This window comes from Colossoma macropomum, unplaced genomic scaffold, assembly GCF_904425465.1.
Source record: "Colossoma macropomum unplaced genomic scaffold, Colossoma_macropomum, whole genome shotgun sequence".
Taxonomy (NCBI): domain Eukaryota; kingdom Metazoa; phylum Chordata; class Actinopteri; order Characiformes; family Serrasalmidae; genus Colossoma; species Colossoma macropomum.
Window position 1 is genome coordinate 35531711 of NW_023494805.1, and position 26809 is coordinate 35558519.

General features: G+C 39.5%; 2 protein-coding genes across 3 annotated transcripts in view; one reads left to right on the forward strand and one right to left on the reverse strand.

Annotated features, from left to right (window-relative positions):
- Positions 1-8779, forward strand: part of prkdc (protein kinase, DNA-activated, catalytic subunit) — a 47735-nt gene extending 38956 nt beyond the window's left edge. Inside the window, exons 71-86 of one of the 2 annotated variants that reach the window (XM_036596564.1) lie at positions 33-217; positions 571-751; positions 1029-1186; positions 1371-1582; positions 1700-1787; positions 2114-2257; positions 2362-2569; positions 2691-2758; positions 3631-3851; positions 4757-4849; positions 5200-5280; positions 5389-5464; positions 5855-6052; positions 6997-7185; positions 7501-7640; positions 8053-8779. In XM_036596564.1, coding sequence (XP_036452457.1) covers positions 33-217; positions 571-751; positions 1029-1186; positions 1371-1582; positions 1700-1787; positions 2114-2257; positions 2362-2569; positions 2691-2758; positions 3631-3851; positions 4757-4849; positions 5200-5280; positions 5389-5464; positions 5855-6052; positions 6997-7185; positions 7501-7640; positions 8053-8257 — 2447 coding nt within the window. In that variant the 3' untranslated portion in view covers positions 8258-8779. Of the gene's footprint in view, positions 1-32; positions 218-570; positions 752-1028; positions 1187-1370; positions 1583-1699; positions 1788-2113; positions 2258-2361; positions 2570-2690; positions 2759-3630; positions 3852-4756; positions 4850-5199; positions 5281-5388; positions 5465-5849; positions 6053-6996; positions 7186-7500; positions 7641-8052 lie in introns of those variants that run through there. The other variant, XM_036596563.1, reaches the window with a different exon arrangement.
- Positions 8780-11218: 2439 nt separating this feature from the next.
- garem (GRB2 associated, regulator of MAPK1) lies at positions 11219-21873 on the reverse strand. The gene is made up of 6 exons (XM_036596395.1): positions 21582-21873; positions 19777-19917; positions 18271-18401; positions 16605-17804; positions 14072-14247; positions 11219-12433 (listed from the first exon to the last, which is right to left on the reverse strand). Exons 1-6 carry the CDS (start codon positions 21700-21702, stop codon positions 11623-11625), a joined length of 2580 nt encoding a protein of 859 aa, XP_036452288.1. The 5' UTR covers positions 21703-21873; the 3' UTR covers positions 11219-11622.
- Between the last annotated feature and the right edge of the window lie 4936 nt (positions 21874-26809).

Genomic DNA, 26809 nt, shown 5'->3' on the forward strand with positions numbered 1-26809 from the left:
TTGACTCTGAGTTCTGTGTTTATGATGTGTAGAGGAGACTGAGAAGCAGAGTGAAGCCTCCATGGGCAGTGTGTTCAGAGACCAAAGGATCCTTCTGGGCACAACCTTTGACCTTTTGGCTAGTTCTGTGCGCAACAGTCCCTCTGCTCTGGAGACCCTCGGAGAAGAAAAGTCACGGAGAGTTCTGGAACTTTCCGGAGCCTCTCAGAGTGACCAGGTAGGTTTTTTTCATATTTTGTTCAAGTCATGTAAAACATAGTTAGTCATATTTTAGTTGCTGCCCCCCCTCCCTCCAGTGTAATTGGAGCGGTATAAGGCTTGAGGAGTCAGAGAGGAAGAATGATTTTAATATTTTTGATGCAAATAGCAATACTTCTTCTCCTTCACTAAGCTATACGCTTGTCATAGTCAGGATCAGTCAGTTTGCTTTTATTTAAACATTGTCACTGCAATATCAATTATCAGAATTTGATGCAAAGTTTAGAAACTCATAATCCATTCTGGGGCAAGTTCCTAGTTTCTATATTTCAAACATGTGAGGCCTTCCTGTCTTTGTTATGTCAATTTTAGGTGGTAGAGGGTCTGCAGAAGCGTGCTCTGGAGCTGTTATGCAGTGCTGCTCGCAGGGCAGAGGAAGAGGAGCAGTCATTCAGCCACAAGCATGCAGACACAGTTGGCATTGTGGAGGCCTACATGACTCTTGCCAACTTTTGTGACCAGAGGCTAAGGGAGGACGAACAAAGAGGAGAGGGTAACGTTGGATTTGTATACCAAAATATGTTTGTGTTATTCAGAAGTTTATCAGTGAAGCAATAAGTTAAGAGTTTAAAAAGATGATAGTAATATAGTTTGTCCTCAGTTAACAATTACAAAGAGAAGAGCAAAAGCTCTTATTCTGAGAGGTCTCCTTCTACAAGCAAGTGATTCTACCAAAGATAACTCCTCCAACAAAAGCTGTTATACTGATACTATTATAAATTCAAATACTGAGCAGTAACGTTAATTCTAGTCCCGCTGATGTTTTGCAGTGAGTTCTCCGAAGCTCCAGTCTTTGCCTGCTCATGTAGTGAAGATGATGCTTAAAGCTTTGAAGCTCCACTCTGAGGAAGCCAGACTCAAGTTCCCCCGCCTACTGCAGCTGGTGGAGCTCTACTCTAAGGAGAGCCTGGACCTAATGGCCAAAGAGGTAGATTGTGTTCTGGACTGGACTGTAGATTTAGGCCATTGGCCCGAACAAGACCTAGAAGTCAAAAATCCAGAAGTGTGGAGTAGCTGTTGTGGCACTTATCCTACAAATACTGAAATGCATTTTAATAATTTAGTTTGAGTTTGTCATTCTCGAGGCAGATGAGCATGTTTTGTTTTGATAGGTGGTGAGTGTGCCCTGCTGGCAGCTGATTGGCTGGATCAGTCAGATGATGGCCCTGTTGGACAAGCCAGAGGCAGTGGCGGTTCAGCATGTAATCAAAGAGATTGCAGAGTGCTACCCACAGGCACTTGTCTACCCTTTCATGATAAGCAATGAGAGCTACATGTTTGAAGATTCTGCTACTGGTCACAGGAACAAGGAGTTTGTGGACAAGTACGTGGTTTAGTACACTATTATGAAGAAAAGCTTTAGAATGTAACTGGGTAATTGGTGCATGCTTTAGTTGTATGTATATATATGTGTGTGTGTGTGGGTGTGTGTGTGTTCCAGGCTAAAGTCGATATTGGATAAAGGAGGAGTGATTAAAGAGTTTGTTGATGCTCTTCAGCAGCTCACCAATCCTGAAATGCTTTTCAAGGTACCAAATGCATTTTAAACTTCAAACTTAGTCAATATTCAATATTTACCATAAATAATTATTTACCATACACGTATGATCTAGAGGAGTAATTAAGCTTCTTCCTCACGTTTTGATACAGATGACCGAAAGATACCATCGCTCATTATGTTATATCAATTTTATCACCCATCTCTAGTTGTTGTAGCAAGTTGCACATATGGACTCATTTGAGGTTCATGTGCATGCAGGGTCTACATTATAACTGTACATTATAACTGTAGACAGTTTCCACTATTGGACCTTTTGTTTTTGCAGTCATGGTTTGTATTCTGGTTGTTTGGCAGGATTGGTGGGATGAGGTCAAAAATCAGTTGGAGAAACCAAACATGGATAAAAAGATGATGAGGGAGCTATATGGAGAAATGAGCGCCTCTCTCTGCGATCCAAAAGCCCAAGGATTTGGATCTTTCCGGAAAAAATTTGTTCAGGTTCGCATTAATACCTGTAATGATTTTCATGTTTTCTGTCGCAGTTGGTAAGTAACTGTTTGAGCTAAGGTTTTGATTTTCTGTGTCTGTCTTTGCATTAAAAGAAATTTTCCAAGGAAATTGAGAAGCTTTTAGGCCCAGGTGGCTCAAAGCTTTATGAGAAGCGCAGGGATAAGGAGTACATTAAGAAAGTGGACGTGCTGGCTGGGTCCATGAGAGGCTTCCAGAAAGAGCCAGGAAACCTAAAGGAGTACTCACCCTGGCTGAGCAACTTTAGAGTGGAGACACTAAAAAGCGAGTTGGAGGTGCCAGGTCAGGAACAAACTGTTTGCCGACTGCCATAGCTTCAGACTTTGATGCTTGACTGTTTCAAAAAGTGGATGTATGCATTGTGCTTAGGAATTGATTTTACTAATTTGCGTCTCTCCTTTAGGGCAGTATGATGGTAGATCTAAACCTCTGCCAGAGTACCATGCAAAAATCACAGGCTTTGATGAGAGGGTAAGTACATGTACAAGGTGGGCCCAAAGCACACTGACTGGACCTAAGACGTTCAGTAGCAGTACATACAAAAATGTACTATTACTTAAAGGAGCTATACTAGCAGTTACAGCAGTAGAAGCATTAGGTAGGACATAGCCAATCCTTAATGTAATGTGATTAAAGTCTTAATTTACTTAATTTGTATAAATAATTTGTTTAGCAGTAGAGATGGGCAATATGAAGATGTATTATCATTATCATATAATTAGGAGAGGGTGATATGGCAAAAATACTTTGACATTCTTACAATACACGAAATGCATCACAATATTTAGCTTTTCTGAGATTTTAATAAATTTGAACAGACAAAATAGAACCTGTTGTGCCATATATACAAAAAAAATCTACAATTGTTATTGTGATACACAGTATGATTTTCTCAGCGTATCATGGATGTTGTCAGTATTTAAAGAACTGTGACCAGCTGCATGTTTTATTGTGCACAAAGAGGGTGTAATTAGTCCTGTTTAATTGGATTTAGTGTATTGAAATATGTGAAAAGTTGAATAAAAATGGCACTCCTAGTGCATTGTCATTGTGTCACAATATTGCGATATGCATCGTTTGTTGTGAAAATATCTTTAAGTATGGTGATATATTCTCACCCTCCCATTTAGAAGTACATGTTGATGTTGCCAACATCCTGCTACTTGTCCACAATCATTATACCAAAAGCTTTATCCTGTTCTTTGCAAATAAACATGTTTTTTGTTTTTTAGTGTTTTTCCCTTGTGGCAAATGGATGTTATGTGATCTCATTGCTAGTACATGGCTGAGCATCATTGGGAGTTAATAAACCCTTTAAATTTGACTTATTTGTGCAATTCCAGGTGAAGGTCATGACTTCCATTCGTCGTCCAAAGCGTCTGATCATGCGGGGCGATGATGAGAGGGACCATCCGTTCCTGGTGAAAGGAGGAGAAGACCTTCGGCAGGACCAGCGCATCGAGCAGCTCTTTGGCATCATGAACATCATCCTAAGCCAAGACGCAGCTTGTTCCCAGCGTAGCCTAATGCTGCGCACCTATCAGGTTATTCCCATGACCAGCAGGTACAGAATCTGTTTCATTTTTACAGTTTTATTGCTTAACAATTTACTTTTGATATTCAAGTGTCTGCAAGAGTTAATGAACGGTGCACAGATGTTAAGAGGCTTAAAATCAGAAGGACAAAAATTTTGCATCAAACAGAGGAACACATTAAAAAACCTTTTTTTCTTATTTCCAAAAAAGTAGGTTAGCTTTAGCAGTAACGTTCGCGTTGGAAGAAATAGAAACTGGACGCGGATTGGGATTCATTGTCTTACAGTGGAGGATGTGCCAGCATGTTAGTTTGTTAGAGAAATTTATTTCCACTGTTTCTGTTTTCCTCATTAGCAATAAAGCCGTGTTATTGCTGGCTTATCAGTCACATCTGAAAAAGTGTGTCCTTAGCAATGCACTCATGTTAAGGCACTCATGTTTTGGAGTAGCTCAAAGACTTACTGACAAGACTTACTGACAAATCGAGCATGACCGTAACATTTTACAATCCTGTAAAAACATGAAAGCCTCTTTTTACTGAATTGGTGGTCTGTATGTTTTCTACATTTTCCTGTAATAAAACAGAACGAGTACCTAAATAATGATTTCAGTATTTGAACACTGGCACCTCAGATGGTTAACCAAGTACTCGACTAGTCGTACACATCCCTAATTTAAATCACAAGTAAGAAGAAGCTTCCTAGATCGCTGCAATAGGAGATGTCTGTCTTACTTCAGCAGTGTTTATGCTTCACATCAGTGTGAATTTGGAGAGATCTTTGTTCATGTGAAGTTTATTTGCCTGCCAGTTGGTTTTAGAAGAGTTTTGCTAATCATCAAATGCTGTATTCCTGATTGTTTTATTGGATGATCTTCAGGTCATGTCTGTAGATGGAAAAGTCCCTTTTGTTCATTTGTTGGCTGGTACTTGCAGGATTGGGCTTATAGAGTGGATGGAGAATACATGCACACTGAAAGACTTTCTGGCCAGCAGAAGGACTGAAAAAGAGCAGAAGACCATAACACAGTATGCAACTTACTAACAGCATTTGTCTCCTGTGTGCTTTCAATGCTGGCTCTTTTCTCTTAGCAGTCCTAACTCATTCTTAAATTCCAGACTCTTCATTTGTGAGCCATAATTGATTTTTGTTGTAACATGTAATTTAATTGGGGCTGATAGAACCAAATTGAATTCATAGATACCAGGTCTACAACTTCATATCACTCTTATTTCACATTTCTTTTTCAGTATTTCTATAGCCGTATTCATTTGCAGTACTTCCAGTCCAATTTGACACATTGAGACTAACCCCTTCTGACCTGGAATTGTATGTACAGAAGGTTCTCATGGTTATACAGCTCTCATTTGTGTTTTAGGCCTAATGAAATATATGATGCTTGGCTAAGTAAAGTTGCTAAGAATGTGGATGGAATAATGCGATATGCTGAGGTATACAGGTAGGTTATTGTTCATTTTCCTTTTTTAGACATTGATGTAATGTCTTACTGGGTTTCTGTCTGCTGTTAGTGGAAAGGTCAAGTGTATCTGATGTCATTTTACTACAGGAAGGCAAACCGCACAGACACTGTAAATAACTTTAAGAGGATCGAGCAGACCGTGCCAGAGGATCTGCTGAGGTACGCTCCTGTTACTGTTCCATTATTGTGTTAACACTATATAAGATTTATGTTGTATGGATGATAATTATAAAATAGGTTGCAGCCATCCTGTACTTCACAAAATGACACTTTAGATATAATTCTTTATCTTACAATTATCCTCTACTGTTTCTGTCTGGTATCAGAACTGCTCCCCTAGTAGTCAATAACTGAACAGAGATGACTCCTGTATGTTCTCCAGCTCAGCATCATACTAAAACTGGACAAAAGAAGAAATGTGCCTTATTACTAATTTGTCTCATTATATGATGCTGGGTTATGACAGCCTCAGTCTATGGAAATCATTTGACTGATGATGGATTTTTTTGGTTGTTGTTGATGGTAATGACTTTACTGTCCCCATTTAGACGAGCTTTTCGTAAGGATGAGCACCACCCCTGAGGCGTTCCTCTCACTGCGCTCTCACTTCGCTAGCTCCCACGCCCTGCTCTGTGTCAGTCACTGGGTGCTGGGCATCGGAGATCGCCATCTCTCCAACTTCATGATCAACACTGAAACAGGAGGCATGGTTGGCATCGACTTTGGCCATGCTTTTGGATCAGCCACTCAGGTGGGCTTCACAGTGGCTATGTGGAAAACAGGAAAAATACCTCTGTACTGCCCATTTTGAAATCCTTTGTACTATGCTGTCACAAAAACAAGCACATTTACGACTATTCAGCCTGCAGCAGTTCAGGTCTGCTCATATGTAAAGTTATAAGAAGTTTTCCAGCCCAGATTGCTTTTTGAATGAACCATAATGCAGAGCGGCCAATGAGAACAGAGGTCATTTTCATACACCATGTGGCCAAAAGTATGTTGAAACCTAACCATCACACCTATATGAGCTTGTTGAACACCCTATTCCAAAACCATGGGCATTAATATGGACATGACCCAGGTCTAGCAGGGCAGAAATTTCAACAGCTGACTCGTGGTAAAAGTGGCATCCTATGACAGTGCCGCCTTTAAAGTCGCTGAGCTATTCAGTATGACCCATTCTATTGCCAGTGTCTATAGTTGTAACAGGAGATTGCATGGCTGTGTGGATTGATTTTATACCCCTGTTAGCAATGGGTATGACTGAAACTGAACTTAATGATTAGGCATCCACATACTTGTGGCCATATAGTGTACCTCCCCACTACCTGTTTTGAATGAACCATTTCTATGATTTCATGAAAACACATTTATGCCTATTCAGCATGCAGCAGTTTAGCTCTGCGCATTTAACGGTTAAGTTATAAGAAGTACTTCAGCCTGGATTGTTTTTTGAACAAAGCATAATACAGGGCAGCCACTCAGAACAGAGGTAATTTACGTATGTCAGTCTTAAAAGGAGGCTTTCAAAAAAAGCCTGTTTAATTCTAAGGAATAAAAAGTGGTTGGAAAATGGTCATATAAAAATGAATTATTACATTTTGGTACATATACCCACATAAACATCATAAGTGGACATCAGGGGAAACAGTTAAAAAAAAAAAGGTATTCAAAATTCTTGTTTGTAATTTGTAGTTTCTGCCAGTGCCAGAGTTGATGCCTTTCCGGCTTACGCGGCAGCTTGTGACTCTGATGCGGCCCATGGCAGAGTCCGGTTTGATCCGCAGTGTGATGGTGCATTCACTCCGTGCCTTCAGAGACGACCCTGACCTGCTGCTCAACACCATGGACGTGTTCGTCAAAGAGCCTTCACTGGACTGGAAGGTAGAGTATGTTTATATATTTAAGTGAGTCCCCTGTTTAGTTAGTTTGCACAAAAATGAACAGTGACAAACTAAAATAAGAAGATTGTGAAAAATTATTAATTTGAATCCACCTTTCTTAAACCTTTCTGTATTGCATGCTCAAGACGTCATCAGTGCTAATTACCCTATAGTGTATGAATGGAGAGATCTCAGAATTGGTCTCTGGATCTTCTGGAATCAGCAAAACTTTTCTTTCCCAGGCTTTCTTTCTCCAGTTTCAAACTTCAAGTTTCAGCTGGATTTAATTTATTGCATGTGCCCCTTCTTTCTTTAGAACTTTGCTGTGAAGCAACTAAAGAAAGGAGGAACCTGGACTGAAAATGTGGATACACAAGAGATCAACTGGTACCCGCTACAAAAGGTCAACTTTGCTCGTAGGAAGCTAGAGGGAGCCAACCCCTCAGTTATAACAAGGTAAACCCAACTATTGCTCACTGATAGATTCTTCCTTCTCTGTGTTTTGGGCCTTTACAGCCTTCTTTTTTGTGTGTTTTGTTTTTATTCTCTGTTGAGACACTTTGGATAGTTTTTCAGTACACTGAGTTTAGCTGCTATTCAGCATTAACAGCCTAGAAGGGAACAGTATAGATTAGTATTGACATTTGCTAGCACAACACTCCAGTGTATTTTATGCTTAAACTCTGTTTCATAATACTGTCTGGCCACAAATGATCTCTGAACAACGCAAGCTGTAAATGTACTGACTTTAGTTTAAGAAATTGATACGTGAGGTAAATAAAACATGTAAAAGTGTGAATTTTTTTTCTTAAAGGCAAATTATGATGCAGTGTTCTGTATTTGTCATTTTTTTTATTTACTCTCTCAGTGAGGAGCTGTGTCTAGGCTTTGAGAAAGCTGCTGCGTTTAAGGGCATGCTGGCTGTGGCTCGAGGAAGTGAGGAACACAATATACGTGCCCGACTTGGTGAGAAAGATCTGAGCGTGGAAGACCAGGTGGACTGTCTTATTGATCAAGCGACGGATCCCAATCTCCTGGGCAGGGTGTGGATAGGCTGGGAACCATGGATATAAGTGAGCTTAAGGGCATAATCTTTATATGAACATGACTTACCTAACAAAACATGTTTCAACTGGGCTTCCTCTTCATTTAATTGACTGAGCTTTGTTGCCACAGTGTCTCTGTCTGACACAAATACACCACATTGAGACACCAAAGTCTGCGGTAATTCAATTATGGCCAACAATTAGAGAGCTTTCAGATTTATCTGTGAATCGTTATCAGATTGCTAAGTGACGTTATCATACCAGTGATGTAACACTTTATCACGATGTGGCACTCCACCCTTACGGTTAGTTGACTGAATGGATTTATTGTTGTTTTTGACAGAACAGCTTCCAGTATCAGTTGGTCTGTGTTTGTGTGTCACTGTGGGGACTACTGGTCACAAACTGGGAGCTCAAGTGTCAGCTCTGGGGCAGTAATTGTATTAGTTTCACTTCCATGTTTGAGGTCTTATCTGTCAATTTGGGCATACTTATGGAATTCTGCTGAAAGCATGTACAAACTCAAATAAACAGAGTTTTCCTCATTCATGAAATGTCAGCTAGAATAATAATTTTGAAAACTGTATGCATCCTCTACTGGCTGAGTTTTAAAGGGTTATCATAGACAAGTGGACATGCCATGCCTTAGACTGCGCTTGCTTTGGTTGTGAAAATAATATAGCCGTAGCCTAAAGCCTGGTAAATATATTTCTGTGTAGTTGTGAGCCATAATTATGGTCAAGGGGCCAATGATCTTTCATCATATTACAACTTATCTGGCAAATGTTTAGCTCAAATGTTGCATAAAAAGCTAGGCAGCTTAGGTGTTATAAATTGTGGCCAGGAGCTCTAAAATTCAGGCGCCCTATATGTCATTGTGGGAAAACATGCACCTGGAGAAAATTGTTGTTCTCTGCGCTGGAAAGCTATCTCAAGGCCGACGGGGTTTTTTTTTCTGGTGGTTGCCATGGCAACTCTGTGGACCCAGAACGAGAAACCATGTCATAGATCTTAATATCTTCGATGACCTAGACATACACTACTCAACCCTAATACATTATATGTAGTCTAAATGACATTTTCATCCAATAACAACCTGTATCAGACCCACAGCTATTGGTTTTATGTCCCTGTGTAGTTGTTCCTGTTCATCCAAAGTGCAAAATCCTCATAGAAACCCATCATTATATACATGTTATATATACACAGGGATGCAGACCCTGAACTCATGCGCTGCATAATGTCATGTCTATTCACTTGGTGCTATGAGATCTCTATGAGAGAGTCTGCCTCTCATAGAGATCACCAGACATGGTATATCTTTCCTTGTGGTGCTTTGCCAGGCATCTAATTTCCTTTTCAGTCTCGTCTTGTCTTCAGTAATAAATAAACGTATAAACTTTTTCTCCCCCATTGCTCTCATCCTGCAGCATGTTAATCTTCATCTAATCTGTCCTGTCTTTGTCGCAGAACTCTACAGAACTGTACAGTACTGTGAAAAGGTCAGAGACCACCCTTTTATTTACTTAATTTCCAGTCAAAACGGCCATCACAAGTTATACATTTTTCAGCGTCAGAAAAAAGCAAAAATACATATACTTATCAGTAAATTACACAGAAGCCTCAACAACTAAATATCTTTTTTTTTCAGCTTCCTTTCAGGAGACCTGCTTTCAGCAAAGAAATCCAAACCTCCAAAGTTCAGTCTTAGAAGCTGGTTGCGTTTTCTGCTTATTACGTTCCAAGTAATCCCAGTTCTGGGAAGACCAGCAGCTTTGTTTGATTGTATTGTTTTTTTTTAAATAATTGTCTTTTCCCAGTAAGGGATTCTTACACATCCTTTCAGACAGGTGTTTCTGTCCATAGAAGGATGGACAGAAACACCTGTGGATTTTTTAGATCTGAAGGATTGTTTATTTGATGTTGACACTTTTAGTGGTCTACCATGTCTTACGCAGGTGGTCAGGAGTCCTTCTGTATCTTTTGATAATTTTTTGAGCTCGGGTTTAGGAAACTCCTGTTTCTCCTTCCTTATTCAAGTAGATAATCTAATATCTAATCTCCTCAGAAATATCTCCTGAAAAATAAATATCTTTTACTAAATGGCCATTTTGACTGGACAATAAATAGAGGGTAGTTTCTGACTCCTGCACAGTACTGTACGTTCCTGGCCTTTACTAGGGGGTTGGGGTGAACGCTGACATCAAGCTGGTTTATTCTTCTCTTTGTAGAAGTTGTCTTCAACCCATCTATGTCTACATTCATGGTTCTTATTCTGTATATTTTTGTATTTTCTAGTATTTACCACACCTGATTAGACTCATTATCTAATAAACAAGCTCCTGGGTTAGATGTGAAAGTCTAGAAAAATGATGTGTTCTTGATCCATGTTGCTTCGGTTATTCACAACTATAGTGTTCTTTGGTCGGCTCACCAGTCCTTCTTGCTCTTTAACAGTGTACCCAACCATTGTTGTTGATAATCCTATTGTGTAGGCTGTATGGCCAGTACATTTATTTTGATTTTTGCATCTCATGTTAAGAGAAAACAGCAAACTACAGATGCCCATGACACAATATTTAGTTAAACCTCCCATGCATGAACTAACAATGTAGCGACTCAAAGTTGGCCTCGAAACAACTGACCAGTAGATCACTGGATTACTTCTGGTGACATAAGATAGGAGGACTATGTCTAAAACGGACTGCAATTCCAACAGGGGTCACCTTACATGAATGTATATACCCTAAAATTAAAGCTGACAGTGTACGCTTTAACCTCACAGACGCTGGATTTAAAATTAACACTGTGTTGGAGTACAAAGCCAAAAACAACAAACTGTCATTGTCCAATTACATGTAGACATACGCACTCTGATAAATGCATAATGCCAACTTGATGGGTTATAAAAAAAAATGATTGTTTTGCTTAAGATATATGCCAAAATTGGACAAGGTGGTCCTTGAATATCTACGTGTGGCACAGAAAGGGTTTGTTAATATTTATTGATCACCAACCAAGAAAAGTGAAGGCATAGTAAGGTTGGGTCAAAATATTCATATTTCTCAAGGCTTTGGGTTTGAGCAAAGTGTTAAGTTCATTGTGCAGGTACCTTAAGGTCACAGAGAGAAATTACACAAAGACAGGGGTACAGGTCAAGACATGAAAGTTAATACACAAAGCACCCTATACATATATATAGTTTTGTTTTGTTTTTTTTGTTTTTTGTTTTTTTTTACAAACCAGTAAAATATCATTACAAGGCTTTGGACTGTGCATAGCATATAGATACAAAACAGTCTCACGCAATACTGAAGGCCAAGGTGTTCGGGGCTGCTTTTTCACAGCACATTGCATGTTTTGCCATAGACTAGTTTTGGGTTTGTTCGAGCTTACATTTTGGGCCTCCAGCCACTAATGAACTGCATAAGTTTCTTCACTTGTAATTTGCTTAACTTAAAGTCCTCAGACAGAATCTCCTCGGTCAGCTGCAGCAGCAAATTACCGTCAATTTTCTCTCTGACAAACAACGCAACCACGTCCTCTGACATACCAATGAACCGTAGTGACTTGGAGACCTCTTCGATGGAAAGGCCTGAAAGGTTGGTTGGCGGTTGCCATGGCGACCCTGTGGTGCTTTGATGTGGCCTTTCGACCAAGCAGCTTGCCACCTGAAGTTCTTTAGCATCGACACTGGTGACCGTTGTCGAATTACATTCCCTGTCTTTCTTTGCATCGTTGGATTTGGGGGTTCTTGGTGGCAATATAGGGCAGGACTGGCTTTGCTTAGTGTTACATTCCTCAATGGATTTGTCTCTGTACATTTCCAGGGTATAACTAGTAGATTTAGTACAAAACTGAGCAGAATGTTGGGTCTTTGTGGCTGCAGTAGTCCCCTCAAACCTCTCTCCTTTATCAAAGTCAAAGAGGCCTGAGGAACAAGCCTTAGGGGTACCAGGGGTCCTTTTCCTCGGATAGCTTGAGTAACTGCGGCACTGGACTGATGAGAAGTCCTCTCCCTTGTGTAAATCGCCTCCGCAGAAGTCGTTCGGCCAGGAGAGACGGGAGAGGGTGGCGTCCATGGAGGGACTGAGGCAGGGGTGCAGTGTGGAGCTCTCACCGCCATCTGGTCGAATCCAGTTGCATGGGTAACACACGTGGTTCTGTTCATCCATGTCTTTTGAAGGCTCGCTCTCTCCTCCTCTGCAGAAAGAGAGGGCATCAAATTCCAAAAAATACTAAATACCTTAGTTATGCTGTCACAATTACTTGATTAAAAATATGAATCGATTAAAATTTTCATTCTCAATGAATCTGCTTAGTAATTTGTTCGGAATTTGAATGATATTCAGAGTATCTGCAGGTCATTATGAAGCTGTGTTTAGCAGTCTGAACACTCTCCATAAGGGGGTGCTATTAGCACTCAAATCACTTTTGACTTGCAGCACTCAAAGGAGTGTTCAGATATGCTGTTTATCAAATATGGAGACAGAACAGTCAGACAGAATTTCTGCCTACCTATGGTGATGGCAGTGAGGATATGGAAGTTCAGAACACACCTTTTTCTACCTTTGTGCATGTTTTTTCAGCTAGGTTGAGGTTCCTTCACAAGTAAAATAGCTTTGGTAGGCAAACATGTCATTCTGTACAGATGACTTCGCAAGTTATTTTAGTGTTTGATTCCAATTTGTATCGCTTTTAGGGACATTTCATCGCCTGTATGAATCAGCTAATCTGGTTAGGTAGGCCTGTTTTCCACGTTTCAGTTAGTCTCAGTCTTTCAGCAGTTGCAAATAAATAAAGAAAAAAAACTTGTATTTTGCCATTTCCTTTTGTGCAAACGATATGTCTTAATATTTCTTGCTCCAGTCTTTCAAAGAAATGGAGGCCTGCAAAAAACTCAGTCTAAAACTTCCCCCCCAGCTTAAGTGTTCAGTGTGTAGTACAAGGTGGATTCGTTGAGTTTATGACAACTGGAAGCTTAACACTCTAAGAATCTCTACCTCCACCTAAAAGATGTTCATGCAACTTCAGCTGTTTGAGTTAAAAGGTAAGCTAGTGCTTGTTTGGCAGCTGTGTGCATATATAAGCTCTTAAAATCATTTACAGTTGTATTTATGAGCTATTTGGTTAGTGCTTCATTTACTGTAAACGTAGATGCAGGCTATGATAATTGACCATTAATACAGTGTGGAAAAATGACACTTAAGTTTAAGTCCTCAGACAGATCAAAAATCTTGCACAGACAGGCTTATCCATGTGTCCTTATCATACACAAATAGCATATCATACACAAACAGAAACTCAGAAGTTTGTTTAAAATGTTTAAAACACACTAATATTTCTTGTTCAGTGGGTGCCGCCATGTTGAAATAATGTCACATTCTCCAGTGGGGAGTATGAGTTTGAGGAATGTTCACGTGGACTTTTCCTACTTAGAAGTTAGAAACTTCTCAGTTCCCACTTGATCATGAAGACAGTATTATAGCCTAGTAGACCATCACATTAACCACTGTTCTTTATTTCAAGGGATTCTTATTACATATTTTCAACATTACAATTCTAATGCCAATTACAATGTCAGTGCTCCCTCAGGCCAGGGCTCACAAGCTCTGTGCTGATTTGTATCCTTTGGTTTTGTTTTCATACTAAAGAGCAGGACTCACCTTTAAAATAAAAAAATCAACTTGTATCTGTCATTTTTCCCTGGATTTATAATAAAACAAACAGTCAAACAGTGATGAGTAAGCCTCTAACTTTAAATCCACAAGAGTCTTCTAGAATTCCTAGAAAGCCTTATACGTGTTGGTTGTAAAAGCAATGAACTGGAACAGTACTCACATGTTGTGCAGGCCAGAGGAGTAGTAGGACAGGGTTGGGCTCGGGGAGCGAGTGTCTGTCTGCCGTGGTTTGGTGGGTGGGAATGGCACTGTGGCACTGCTTGAGCTTAGAGCTGTCTGTTTGGAACTCCGCGGTGGAATTGGAGGAGCATTCAACAACCGACACTCCTCTTTCACCTGCAAATATCAAGAGTTTTGATTTGGGAATGCACAATGACATTGGACTCATCAGTACTGGCAAAAAACAGCATCAGAAAGATGTTTAGGATTTACTGATTTCACATCAATTCCTGATGACACTTAATGCACAGGAGAGGGCCAAACGTGTAGGCGACGCTGGACTACTGTGCTAATGTCAACATTTTATTCTTTTTTTCTGCATTTATAACTAGGGGTAGGTGATATATTTTTGCCATATCACGATACGTATCACAACAATTTGACTCGGACACAATGCACTAGTAATGCCACATTTAAAACATTAACAAACAAGTGTTATCAAAAACAATGATTGTTATTTAGCATGGCCTACCCCTATTTGGAACCCTACAGAAATAAGTTACACTTCTCCATAACGCTAATCCACATAGCTTTAGTCCCAATTTCTACATTTTATGAAAAATTCATGTATCTACATCAGTTGTCAGGCTTTGGCAGATATGTACATGAAAAATACTGAATATTGGCATTGGCTCACAATTATCGTAACGGTGCATGTCTAGCTAGATTAAGAACGATTCTTTATTCAAACTGTAAAGTATCAACAATGTATTAAAACAATAAAGCGGATAAAAAAAAAAAGAAATGAGTTATAACTCTAAACATGAACAGAATCATGACAGTCTTGCACATCGCAAACCAACAACACTACTTAAACCTGGGTGGGGAGTGGATTGTCAGTGATATTCTGATGCACTGGGGAAAGCCATTAATTAGATACCAAATCTAGTCAACAGGGTTCTTTACAATATATATGCTATATTTACATTTGTTTAGCTAATTATTGTTGACATGTTCACTGAGTGTAAAGAAAAATTGCTAAATTGTGGCAGCAAAAGAAGATTTTGATTTCTTTAGATGGCATCTTCCTATAGCTTGAGTTTGATTTGTGCCACCAATTGTATGGTGGAATACAGGTGTAATGGAATTTCTTTCTACAGCGTCTTGACATGTTAAAATATATTGATGGAAATAACCAGCCATCCTTGCTGTAAAACATTTCTGTAAAAGGGAAAATGTATTTTACACAAACAGCCACTAATGTTAAACTACAAAAGGCTAGTCCAAATTACGAAGTTCCTCAGAGTTAGAGGAAACAACAGGGAACAAATCGAAAGTGTGCCCATCAGAAATTGACATCTTTGTACACAGTGACGTCTGTGTACACAGTGTCACAATGATTGCACTCATCTTTGATAACACTTTGACAACAGTGATGTGACTAGAGGTCTGAAAGATTTGAAATCAGTGGACTTGACATGTTTCTGTGGGTGATTCAAAATGTTTGTATTGAAAATACAAACTGCTTCTATAAGTAAGAAACAACTAAAGTAACAAAGTAACTTCAATTTATTACAGTTTATGGATTTGGATTAAATGCTGACTTGAAGTCCAGAATCTCTATCAATCTTGCCCAAGTTACACAAGCAAGAGGAGCTAATATCTTTCAGCTTGGATCTAGTCTCTTCCTAAAGCACGATAGTTGGCAAGAACAAAATCCTGTTTTAGTGCATGTTCCTCCAAACCTCACTGGACAGTAAACAACCCTTTTGCCCAGTTTGAGACTAGGTCAAAGGTGATCTGCAAGTCAGATATTTAGCCCATGGTGATAATACAAATCTCTAATGTTAATAATGCTGTTACATGTATTTGCGTAACACTAAAAGCACTTGGCATGAAACACTGAACACTGCTTTGAGAGATATTTGCAAAAATCACTATGAATGAACCAGGAGCAGGTCTACATGTTTTCAAAAAAGGCACCATTTATATCAACAGCTTTTCTTTTATCCTATACAGCTGGAAGTAGATTTTAGAAGTTACAAAACATTTAAACACCATGAAATGCCCGATAAGGAGTGACCAATTCTTTTCAGTTTTTATTACTGAATTGTTGAGTAGTTAATTAACAATGGGCCTCATTCAACAACCGTTCTTATGAAAAAATTGTCGTAAAACCCACTTGTGCAGTTTTCATAAAGAACCTGACATTCACCAATGTTTTTTATTCGGGATTTGTTCTTAGATAAGAACAGAATCTACACACAATGAAGAGCACAAAGGTGTGAACAATTCTGCAGTTTAAGAACACGTCATATATCTGACATAGATTTGTTCTTAGGTCCTTTCTCAAGAACAAATTTAATTAAAAAAAAAAAGGTAAAGAAAAATATTGGTACTTGATACTTAGTCTGCTCTTAAATTGGACTTTCACTCAATATAGTGCCACTGTTTAAATTTTGAACTTTTTCGTTGCATTATCTGCATCAAGACAGACAGAAGCTAAACAAAAAACACTTTCTTGGTATACTCACAGCTTCTGACTTTGGAGGCACAGGGGGTGGAGGTAGACTGATATCTGTACTGAGGAGAGCACTAGTGGAACCAGGACTGGGGTAGGGCAGGACAGGAGGGCAGCTAGAGATGCTTGTGTTTATTCGGACAGCCTCAGTGTGCTCATGTACAGGTCCGCGGTTCTTTGCGTGGTCCAGCCACAGTTCCTCATATGGCAGATCCGGTTTATACAAGCTGCCTTGACCAGAAGAGGTGTCTAGCAGCTCGGGAAACAGATAATCTGCATCTTGTGGTTCGGGAGGCACATATTCCCCATACAGGCTAACACATCCTTGCAGGTTCACCTCACTGTTGCCATGAAGATTGTTACCATAGACACAGACGGAAAGCCGATGGAAGGACTGAGTGAGCTCGTCTCGCGCTGAACTGAGCGAGCTTGGCAGGTGAACATGAGCGGGACAGCCATTGCTACCGACGTTGTTGCTGCTGTTTCCACCCCCACTGCCGCTCCCTGTTCCTCCAGTACCACTCTTCTTGGGACTCTTGCCATCCTCCAGCCAGTCCACTCGCACATCGCGAACTGCCCTCGAGTAGTCGTCGATGTTGAACTGCTCCTGGCAGTAGGTGAACCATCGGTGAACCACTGTTTCCAACCAGGCCTCTCCATGCAGCAGCCCCTCAGGTACCAACAGCCGCGGCAAAGCCGTGGCTACATGCAAAGGAAAGTGCACGGGGAGCACCTTGTTGGATCGCAGCACGCAGCACACCACCACCGTCTTCGTCTGGATGTTGACGAGCTTGTAGCGATGACCCTCGCGGATCAAGTGCAGGTCGTGCGGGTTGCGTGGTGGGCTGCTGGGCACAGTCACATTCACAGGGAGTCGCGTCTTTTCCACGATGGTGCGGATGGTGTGCTCGCCCTCCTGCATCTGCAGCTCCAGGGGGGAGCAGGTGCTGAAGCGGCCCCGACACTGGAAGGGCAGGCTAATGCTCTCGTTCGTGCGGTGGTTCATGCAGATGAGGCATGGCATCTTGCCACGGCCAAGCTTGCCGATGGAGTTGAGCTTTCCAATCCGCTTGAAGATGGTGTTGAAGCGTGACTTTTCCCTCGACGTTTTAGCATAGAGGATCTCAGCCTGGCCCATGAGGGTTAACTCGTCGCCAGTGTTCAGAGTGATGTTGTATACCTCTGTGTCCTCATTGCATTCGCCTGAGGCCATCTGCAGGGAGACACATCAGCATTAAGAAACTTTTTTTTTTCTAGATTTTATGCTCAACTTCCTAATTATCTATAAAAACTTACACAATATTTTTTTTAAACCAGCAGAAATTTACAACTGACTACAGATAAAGACGCTAGGACACACAAAGACAATGGGACTTTGCATTTTGAATCAGGCAACGTCATTGTGAATTCAGTTGGGAAAACAATGAAAGGTCTGTTTTACATTCAGTGGCCCATCAGCTATGTTACAACTGAGGGCACACATTGCTAATCAGAGTTGGGAAGTAACAGAATACACATAATGAGATTACGCACTTAAAATACAAAAAACGGACAAAGACAGCACAGACTACAAGTACTTCTAAAACTTAAGGTGATCACTTATAGGATTACATTAAACACTTTAAGAGGGTGAAAAAGGGCTCTGATAGAGGGAAGCTCTCTATATAAGAAAACCAGACCTTAACATTGAACGTTATTTCCTCCATGACATAGACTCGCTCAGGGAATGCTTTGGCCACTTCTTCCACACTGTTGAAGTACTGCACAGGCTCCTTAATGTCCCTGTCCTGCTCCAGGAGTTTGAACTGACCTGTCCAATGGGTGAAAAAAAAAATTAACTTGTTATACACTTTATTTGCTCTTCAAAAAATAATACTGAGTAGCATTAAAATTTTTCAAAATTTAGGAAAATAAATGTGAATTTCAAATGTGGATACAGGTGTCTTTCTGAAATTTGTATCTTGTTGCATATATTGCCAACATCTTGACAGGTAATTGGGCTAAAAATTAATATCCATAATACAACTGCTGTACACTATTTTTCCATTATGCCATTGGGAAACAAAGTAAATAGTTTTATTTTTTTTGATGCCTTATCATTTAAACTTGTTTCTCAACACAGCAGATTTCACCCTTGTGAAGATAAGAATAAACTGACTACTCTGGGCATGTTTTATTCTGTTGAAAAGTGTCTGCCATTTTTTCGTGCGACCACTGCTTGTACTTTCTGCTTAACCTTTATATCCTCTCTTACTGCAGAAACCCTGATATCACAAACAAAATCAGTAAACCCTTTCTAACTGTCATTGTCACTTCATGTAGTACTTTAATTACATACAGTAAATAATACTAGTCATAATTAAACGCTAATAAGTACAGTTCACTGGTGCCTATAAACACAGCATCCAAGAATGTATTTTAGAAGATGAGAACACTTTGCTGTTGTTGACTGGCAACAAAAACATTTTTTAGAGCTTGGTTACATAAATACTCCATACAAGCATGATTAATTTGATATGAGGTCACAGTTTTTTTCCACTGGACTTGAATTTCCATTCTTTTTACAACTCGAAATTAAAACATTAACTTTATCAGAGCCTATCAAAGCATTTAAGGGCTGTATGAAAGGTCCCAGTTACTCAGCATCAAAGCTACGTTGCGTCACTGGGGCTGTTATTGACTTAAATCACAACACCGGGGTTAAAGTTCTTAATTTATTTAATATTCTTAACTTACTGCTGAAAAAATATGGATGCTATAATAACACTACACAATTTCTTGGTGCTTCTCTTTGGTGGATTTTCATATCAATTTTAGAATTAGAAAGGCAATGAGCCCCCCCTACCCCCCCTTTAGAATTTATGCAGCCAAACATCCTTCTCAACAGAGTGACGTCAGCATGGAGAGGTCAATTAGATAATTGCCTGCCAGCGTAAAACTGATGGAAACTGCTGCAGTCCAGATGGACGCAGTACCTTCACTACACTTGCTGAATTAGCCTGTCCTGTTTCTCTTTTAATTCTTAAATTAATTCTGTTCACAATTAGTCCTTGTGAACATTACACATCACAGAGCTTGTCCTATACCCCTTCTTTACAGCAAAAGAAAGTGCACTGTCAGGAGAGTGCTGAGAGAATGAGAGCTAGCACTACACAATGCATCCACATCACTGCGAGCAGCCTCACCCTCATAATGGACAGGGATCTCGATTTTCGGTCCGATGACATAATGGCCCTCCTCCAGGCTATGGGCGGTGATCGTGGTCCACTGCCGACACGAATGAATCAAGAGGTAGTCGTTTTCTCTTAGCCCTTCCACCGATTCCCCTGGAGAGAAAGACACTTATCTACATCAGTATGGAAATAGGACACTATGGTATCAGCACATTAAGTTAGTTGAGGACAGAGCGTTGAAGACACTTTCACAAAGAATGATCTGAACACAAAAAAGTACTCAATGTAATATAGTAAAAGAGTTAAACACGCAGACTTTCTAAATTAAGCTAAGATATTGCCTAGCCAGCCTCCTCAACTCGAAGAAATGCTAAGGGAAGTCATTTACATAAAATCTACTGATGTATCCTTTCCAGATTGCATCTACATTCAAATCACACTCATTCATTACTAATTCCCACCCAGACAAGTTATTCACCGGTTCAAGAGGAAAGCTATTGCCATAATTCAGGATGCTATGCATTCCCTTTACTGTTACTTCATCTGCTCCCACCAGACTGCCGCTATACAGGTCCACTGGCTAAAACAAATGGTTTTAGAAAGCCGTTTTTATCCCAGTGGCTACTGTATTAGTAAATAATGTAGCATTTTTAAATACAACCACCAATATAAATGAATACATATAGACTAATGTGTGCACCGTGTATATTAAACTTATCATAACTTGAAGAATATAACTGACTTTGATTTGATGAAGTATATGTATTAGAATGATATTGCATGGTGCTCAGCTTGTACTTGAGTAGACGAATGTTGTGTGTATGTGAGATATATGTGATGTGGCACGTCAAAGACAAATTTCTGTCATGTAATAATAGACAAAATATTGACTCTGAACATATTCCCAGTGTTTTGCCTGGGTTTTTTTTCCCCCCAAATTCCATGTAAGAGGACTTGTAACAGATGTGCTTATAAAGCCAGCAGAACTAACATTCCACTGGAGATGAAATGGGAGATGAGTCTCTCTGATCACACAGTTCATGGAGCTGCTACTGATAATGGAAGGTAAAAAACATAAACTTATCACTGAGGCAATCTCTGTAACGTAAATCAAATCTTTGTTGTCAAGCCAGTTCCTACACCAACAATGGGCAAGGGGTGCAGCCTTTATGCAGGTCCTGTGATCTACAGCTCATAACAGTGGAGAAGTTTCGGGAAGCGATGATTTGAAGATTGGCGAATAGGTGTAGTGCAACGTATGGTTCAATTTGATTTACACCAACTCACAATGAGCTTATATAGCCTAGTTTCTCTACAATCTGTCTACACTGCACACAACCAACCCCTTAAAAAGCTAAGCTTTAAGAACCAAGCGAACTGCAGCATTAGTAAACAGCGAACATTTGTAGCGAGGAGGTAATATTAGCTACAAATATAGCGCTAAGATTTTCTTTGTTGTCCAACAACGTGAATGGGAACACGCTTAATTATCTCGGTTTTAGCAAAACTGTGCTGACAAGCCATTAAAAACTAAGTAACTTTAAAATGCCCTGCTGCAGTGTTAGCGACTAGCGAGCTGGCTAACTATCCACAGGCACTGACAAAGCAGCTAGCTAGCGAGCAGGCTGGCTAACTTTAGCAGGAGAGCTAATGCTTGGAATGCCGAGCGAGTAACATCGCCTCCCACGCTCGGGAGTCGGAGCAAGTTTTAGCGAGCAAATTTCTCATCGTGCATGAATAAAAGCGACTCGAAAACTGCACCGAGGAGGCCTTTCGTGTTTGTAAAGTGAGTTTAAGTTGCTGAAGTTCGACCTTACCGCCGTCCAGTTTGACAATCTGCGGGAGTCTGTAGGCACTGACCAGCCGATCCAGGGGCAGAGTGGTGGAGCTCCATGTCACATCCTTTAAACTGTTGTACAGCATTGAACCCACGTCCATGTTAGCTCGCTAACACACGCGCCTCATATCCCGCCGCCACGTTCATCTGCAGCGAAGAGCGGCTGTTTCATGGAGAAAAGCCTTCGGCGGACGCTCTGTTTCGCTCACTTAAAGGACGAGGCCATGGCAGCCCGACGGCTCTGTTTACACTCACAGGAAATGCCATGACTCCCTCTGACCATAGAGATCTGGAGACCGCTTCCTCTTCTCCCAACGGCTCCTCGCGGTTGCCGAAGCAACCGTCGCCATGTTGAAGTGATGCGATAAATCGATCGATTCAGTTCAGCCGATTCTTTCGAAGCGATGGTTCAGTTCGATTCCCTTTATCGAACCGACTCTTTCATACTTTTACTGAAGGGGAGTTTAGTTTATCAGTCCGAATCTGTCGGGGTGGTTCCATTTAGTGACGGTTCGGTTCGATTCAGTTTATCAAATCTTTTTTTTTTTCAGACTGCTGGCTCGCTGAAGAGGAGTTTAATTTACAAATCCAGTTTTGTTCAGAGTAGTTTAGTGACTGTTTAGATTGATTTACTTTATTGAAGCAAATCAGTTTTTTTTTACTTTTAGTGAAAGGTAATTTAGTTTACCATTCAGATTATTTCAGAGTTGTTACACTTAGTGATGGTTCAGTTTGATTCTGTTTATAAAGCAGATTCTTGTGTAGTTTTAGTGAAGGGACTAGTTTGCCAGTGCAGTTCTTTTAAAGCAACTACAATCGGTGACGGTTCAGTTCAATTCAGTTCAGTTCATACGTTCAGTGAAGGAGGGTTTACTGATCCGGTTCTTTTAGCGTAGTTACATATAGAAACAGTTCAGTTGGATTCAGTTTATTCAGTTTTTCAGGCTATTTACCGAAGGCAAATTTAGTTTACCGAATCAGTCCTTTTGAACTAGTCACATTTTGTAACATGTAGTTCCATTAGTTACTTTTACTAGCAAGATGTAAAGCTGGGCAATGTGACAATATTTATCGTTATTGTGTAAAATAATCACAATATGCTTTTCTGAACATATTAGTACTTAAAAATCACTTTCCAACTGCATGTTTGAGTAGAGAGTATTGTTAGTCCTGTTTCATTAGATTTAGTGCAGCACAGTGTGTGAAATGTTGAATACAATTAATTGGATTCACAGGTTTCGATAGTATTTTTAAAATGTGGCACTGCTTTGTCTGTTCTAACTCATCAGATGTCAGAAAAGATAAAGATTCAACGGTTTGTTTCACAAGTCAGGTGAATTTTATCCTCATATCCTCCACACAGTACTGTGCAAGTCTTAGGCAGGCATGAAAATTGTTTATCTCAGCAGTAAGTGCTTTTTCTCCCTGTAAAACATTTATATAACATTAGAATAAATGCAAATAAACATTCAAATACAGTAAACTGTCTATATTGGTTATAAGAATACAGTTAGAAAACAGGTTTGGTCCCTAACTTCTCTGTGCACTCCAGTCATTGCATGGATTTGTTCATTTTCAGCAGCACCTGATTTCATTTAATTCAGGATTGACCAGCTAAAGCAGGAATTATATGGCAATCGTAAATACTGCACTTCTTAGAGGAGAGGTTTGAAACGGGTTCAGTTAACAGGTAAAATCACAATGTATTATTTGTATTTATTACAATGTTAAAGGGACTTATGGACAAGTAAATGCTGATTACCCAGATACATTTTATTTTCTTAGATGGCTGAAGACAGGGCTGCCCAGTGTTGGCTTTTTGAAGTATTTTAGTAATAAAATTTTTGGCCCTCGATATTATATAATTTTGAACCCCTGATATTATATAATACTGAACAATGAGATTCAGTTTAGTGAGTGAGTTCACAACGACTGCCCACAATAATGAGCCAAGTCAACTGTATTCTCATTTCATTCATGTATTTTGTGATTTTAGCAGGTTTGATGTTGCGTCTTCTACTCAGTAATGAAGTGAACTTATGAACATTTCTCCCATGATGTTAACTTTACTTTAAAAAATGCAATCAATGTCTACAAAGCCTGATGTTCTCAAGGATTAGTCAGGCCATTATTTTCACCTCCTCCATGTGCTGTTAGATTCAGTTCACTGAGTCTTCAAAAAAAATGATTCATTTATGAGTCAGACATCACAGCCATGTGAGAGGAGCTTTGCTACTTTGCTGCTGCCATTATGCTTACCGGATCTTCCAGAGTACTAATTATATAACAGAATTATTAGCATTGTGTGTTTACAGCTTCCTGTAGCCATGGATCATGGGCAGGTGCCCAGAACGTTAACCCATATTAACCTATATTGATTAATATGAATAACATCCTAGGGACTTGCCTAGTATATGGCCAAACACAGCTGTCGATTTAGAGAGGGGAAGTGGGAAACGTCCATAAAGTTGTAAAGCTGCCTCTTAAAATTATATTGACCCTCTTATCTCACATGTCCTCAAATCTGACGTCTGACACAGTCAGTGGTCTGCTAGATCTTTGACATTTTCATTTCTTTCCTATGTCTGATCAAAGCATCTCTCTTAAAACTCATTTTAAAACTGTCAACCAATATTAGTTAAATGGTAATTCCACTGCCTGGTGTTGAACAGAGGAAGAAGGGTTCTCCTTTTGAGATTTGGTTTCTTTTCCTCTTAAGGAGTTGGATGCTGATTTCTGTAGGCGAGAATGTGATAAGATGAGCAATCTTCACTTTTTTAATTTATTTAGTAAGGCAAATTGATTATTTTACACAACACTGATGCCAGTTTATACCTTAGAGTTTTGTGCCTCTTTGGCAGTCAGTGCCTTCTGTTTATATTAAATAGATTATTAGATGTGCAGTCTGATAAAATGTCTTTTGGCACAGTTTACCCTGTGTGTAAGTTGAACTATTTCTACTAGTTCTATTTGAACTACTGTTCTATTAAATGAGATATTGGGTGGTTGCAAATTGAAACAAATGCACCATCATTTACTTTCTTAAACGGTCATTTGATCAAACATAGTATAAATAGACATTAACAAGCTATGTTTAGGCCTCGTTGTGCAGCATTGAAACAACTCTGTGAAAAACTCCAAAGGTGTTCTTCATGAAAGTGGTGGCCATTCACAAAGATGTTTTATGCTGGGCGGTTGTGTCTCATGAAAGAGATCACTTCCTGATACAGTGATAGTTATGCAAAACCAAATTTACATACGTTTCCCCTGTGCTAATGTAGTCAATCAGTTATTTTTAGTTTTGAAGTGGAACTTTGACATGCTCTGTCTATAATAATTCCAGCTTTGTGATGCTGCTAATTTTGTTTTTAGCTATGCAGTGTAATTTTATTCTTGTTTACAGAAAACACATCATACAGTCTTCCAAACCAACAATGATTTAGGAGAAAGCAGCTTGTACAATGCTAACTGGTGGAGTAAAAATCTCCTTTATTTGTTGCTACACTAGCCTTATAGCTGGCCAGGTGTCTCATTATTTTATGATATTTTTATGATATATACATTTTTTGGCCTAAGATAACTTTTTTTGATTCACAACTATTTTACATCAACATTACCTATAATTCAGACATGTATAAGTTCACTGGTCATAGTAAATAAAATGACTGTATTTGTAAAGTAAATGGTGCCTATCACCACCACTGTAAAGAAATCCAAGTCAGTAAGTTTCTCCACAGTGAACCACACCACATCAAACCACTCGGAATAACTTTGTTCACATCTCAATGAGATTTTGATAAATTCCCAGTTCCCCATTAAGGTATTTATAGCTTATAAGATCACAAAGTAAATTGTAATATATCTGAATATTCTCCTACTGTGTGAACCTCCAAGAAATTGAGCTAGAAGGGCAGGCGTGTTTATTTATATTGCACATTTCATACACAAAGGCAATTCAATGTGCTTTACAGAAATAAAAACAAAAGAACATTAACATAAAGTCCTAAAAAGATGCAAAGTGAAATAATTAAAAATAATAATAATAATAATAATAATAAAAACATAAAAAGAAATTAAAGAAAATTAGCCTATGAATTATAGACACATGAGAAAAGACAAAGAGGAAAGTTTTTGACCTGGATTTAAAAATTACGTTTGGAGCACATTTAAAATTTTTAGGAGTATGTTCATCAGTTAAACACTACTTTACCAGGTTTAGTTTGGACTCTAGTAGCTGGTGTTCTGAAAGACCTACTCAGTTTAAATTCTTTAAAAGTATCAGAGATGTATTCTGGGCCGAAACCATTCAGTGATTCATAGGCTAGTAACAGCACTTTAAATCTATTGTATAAATAACTGGAAGCTCTTGCAACAGCATTTTGAGTAAGCTGTAGCTGTTTAATGGGCTCTTTGGGAAGTCCAGTGAAGAGACCATCACAGTAGTCAACACTGCTGGAGATAAACACATAGATAAGTTTCTCGGGGTCTTGTAGGACACCAAATCTTTGATTCTGGTTGTATTTTAAAGGCGATAGAAAGCTTTTGGTGATTGCTTTGATATTGAAAGTGAGGTGCGAGTCCATTAGAATGCCAAGATTTTTGACTTGATCTTTGGTTTTTAGAGCATGGAAATTGAAGTGTGCACTACTATTAAGTCTCTTCTCTTCGTTGCCAAGCACAATAATTTCTGTTTTGTTCTTATTTAATTGATGAAAATTCTGTCTTAATTAATCAAGCATCTGAAGTATGCTTTTCAGTGTTGTTGTTCTGTAGCATTTGGCCCAGAGGGAGCATATGGAGACTGAACAGAAGTGGTCCAAGAACTGATCCCTGGGGGACTCCGCATGTTATAGCCACTTGATCAGATTCATAGCTGCCAATGATATCAAAGTAACTCTGGCCTTCTACATAAGACCTGAACCAGTTGAAGAAAAGAAAAAAAATCACACTTTGGATATAAATCAGTCACTGCATTCCCCATGTACCTGTATCCACCATAGACCATATGATTGCTGAGATTGTTGGGGTGGTCTAAAGCTGCTTTTCCCCCACACAGCAGACTGAGCAAGAACCCTACATTATGCCAATAAGTGTCCTTATAAACTGTTATGGGGAAAGTAAATCTCTTTGTCTTCTGAAGGAAATAAATGAGCTGTGAGTCCTGATGGAAGCACTTCCTATCTGACAGTGTTTAGTTTCGTTGTGAAA

Coding starts and splice junctions, on each gene's coding strand:
- garem (XM_036596395.1), bottom strand. CDS start 21,702: ATGGACGTGGGTTCAATGCTGTACAACAGTTTAAAGGATGTGACATGG. Junction 18,402..19,776: donor GATCCCTGTCCATTATGAGG/GTGAGGCTGCTC, acceptor CCCATTGGACAG/GTCAGTTCAAACTCCTGGAG. Junction 12,434..14,071: donor TCCTCTGGCCTGCACAACAT/GTGAGTACTGTT, acceptor CTCTTTCTGCAG/AGGAGGAGAGAGCGAGCCTT.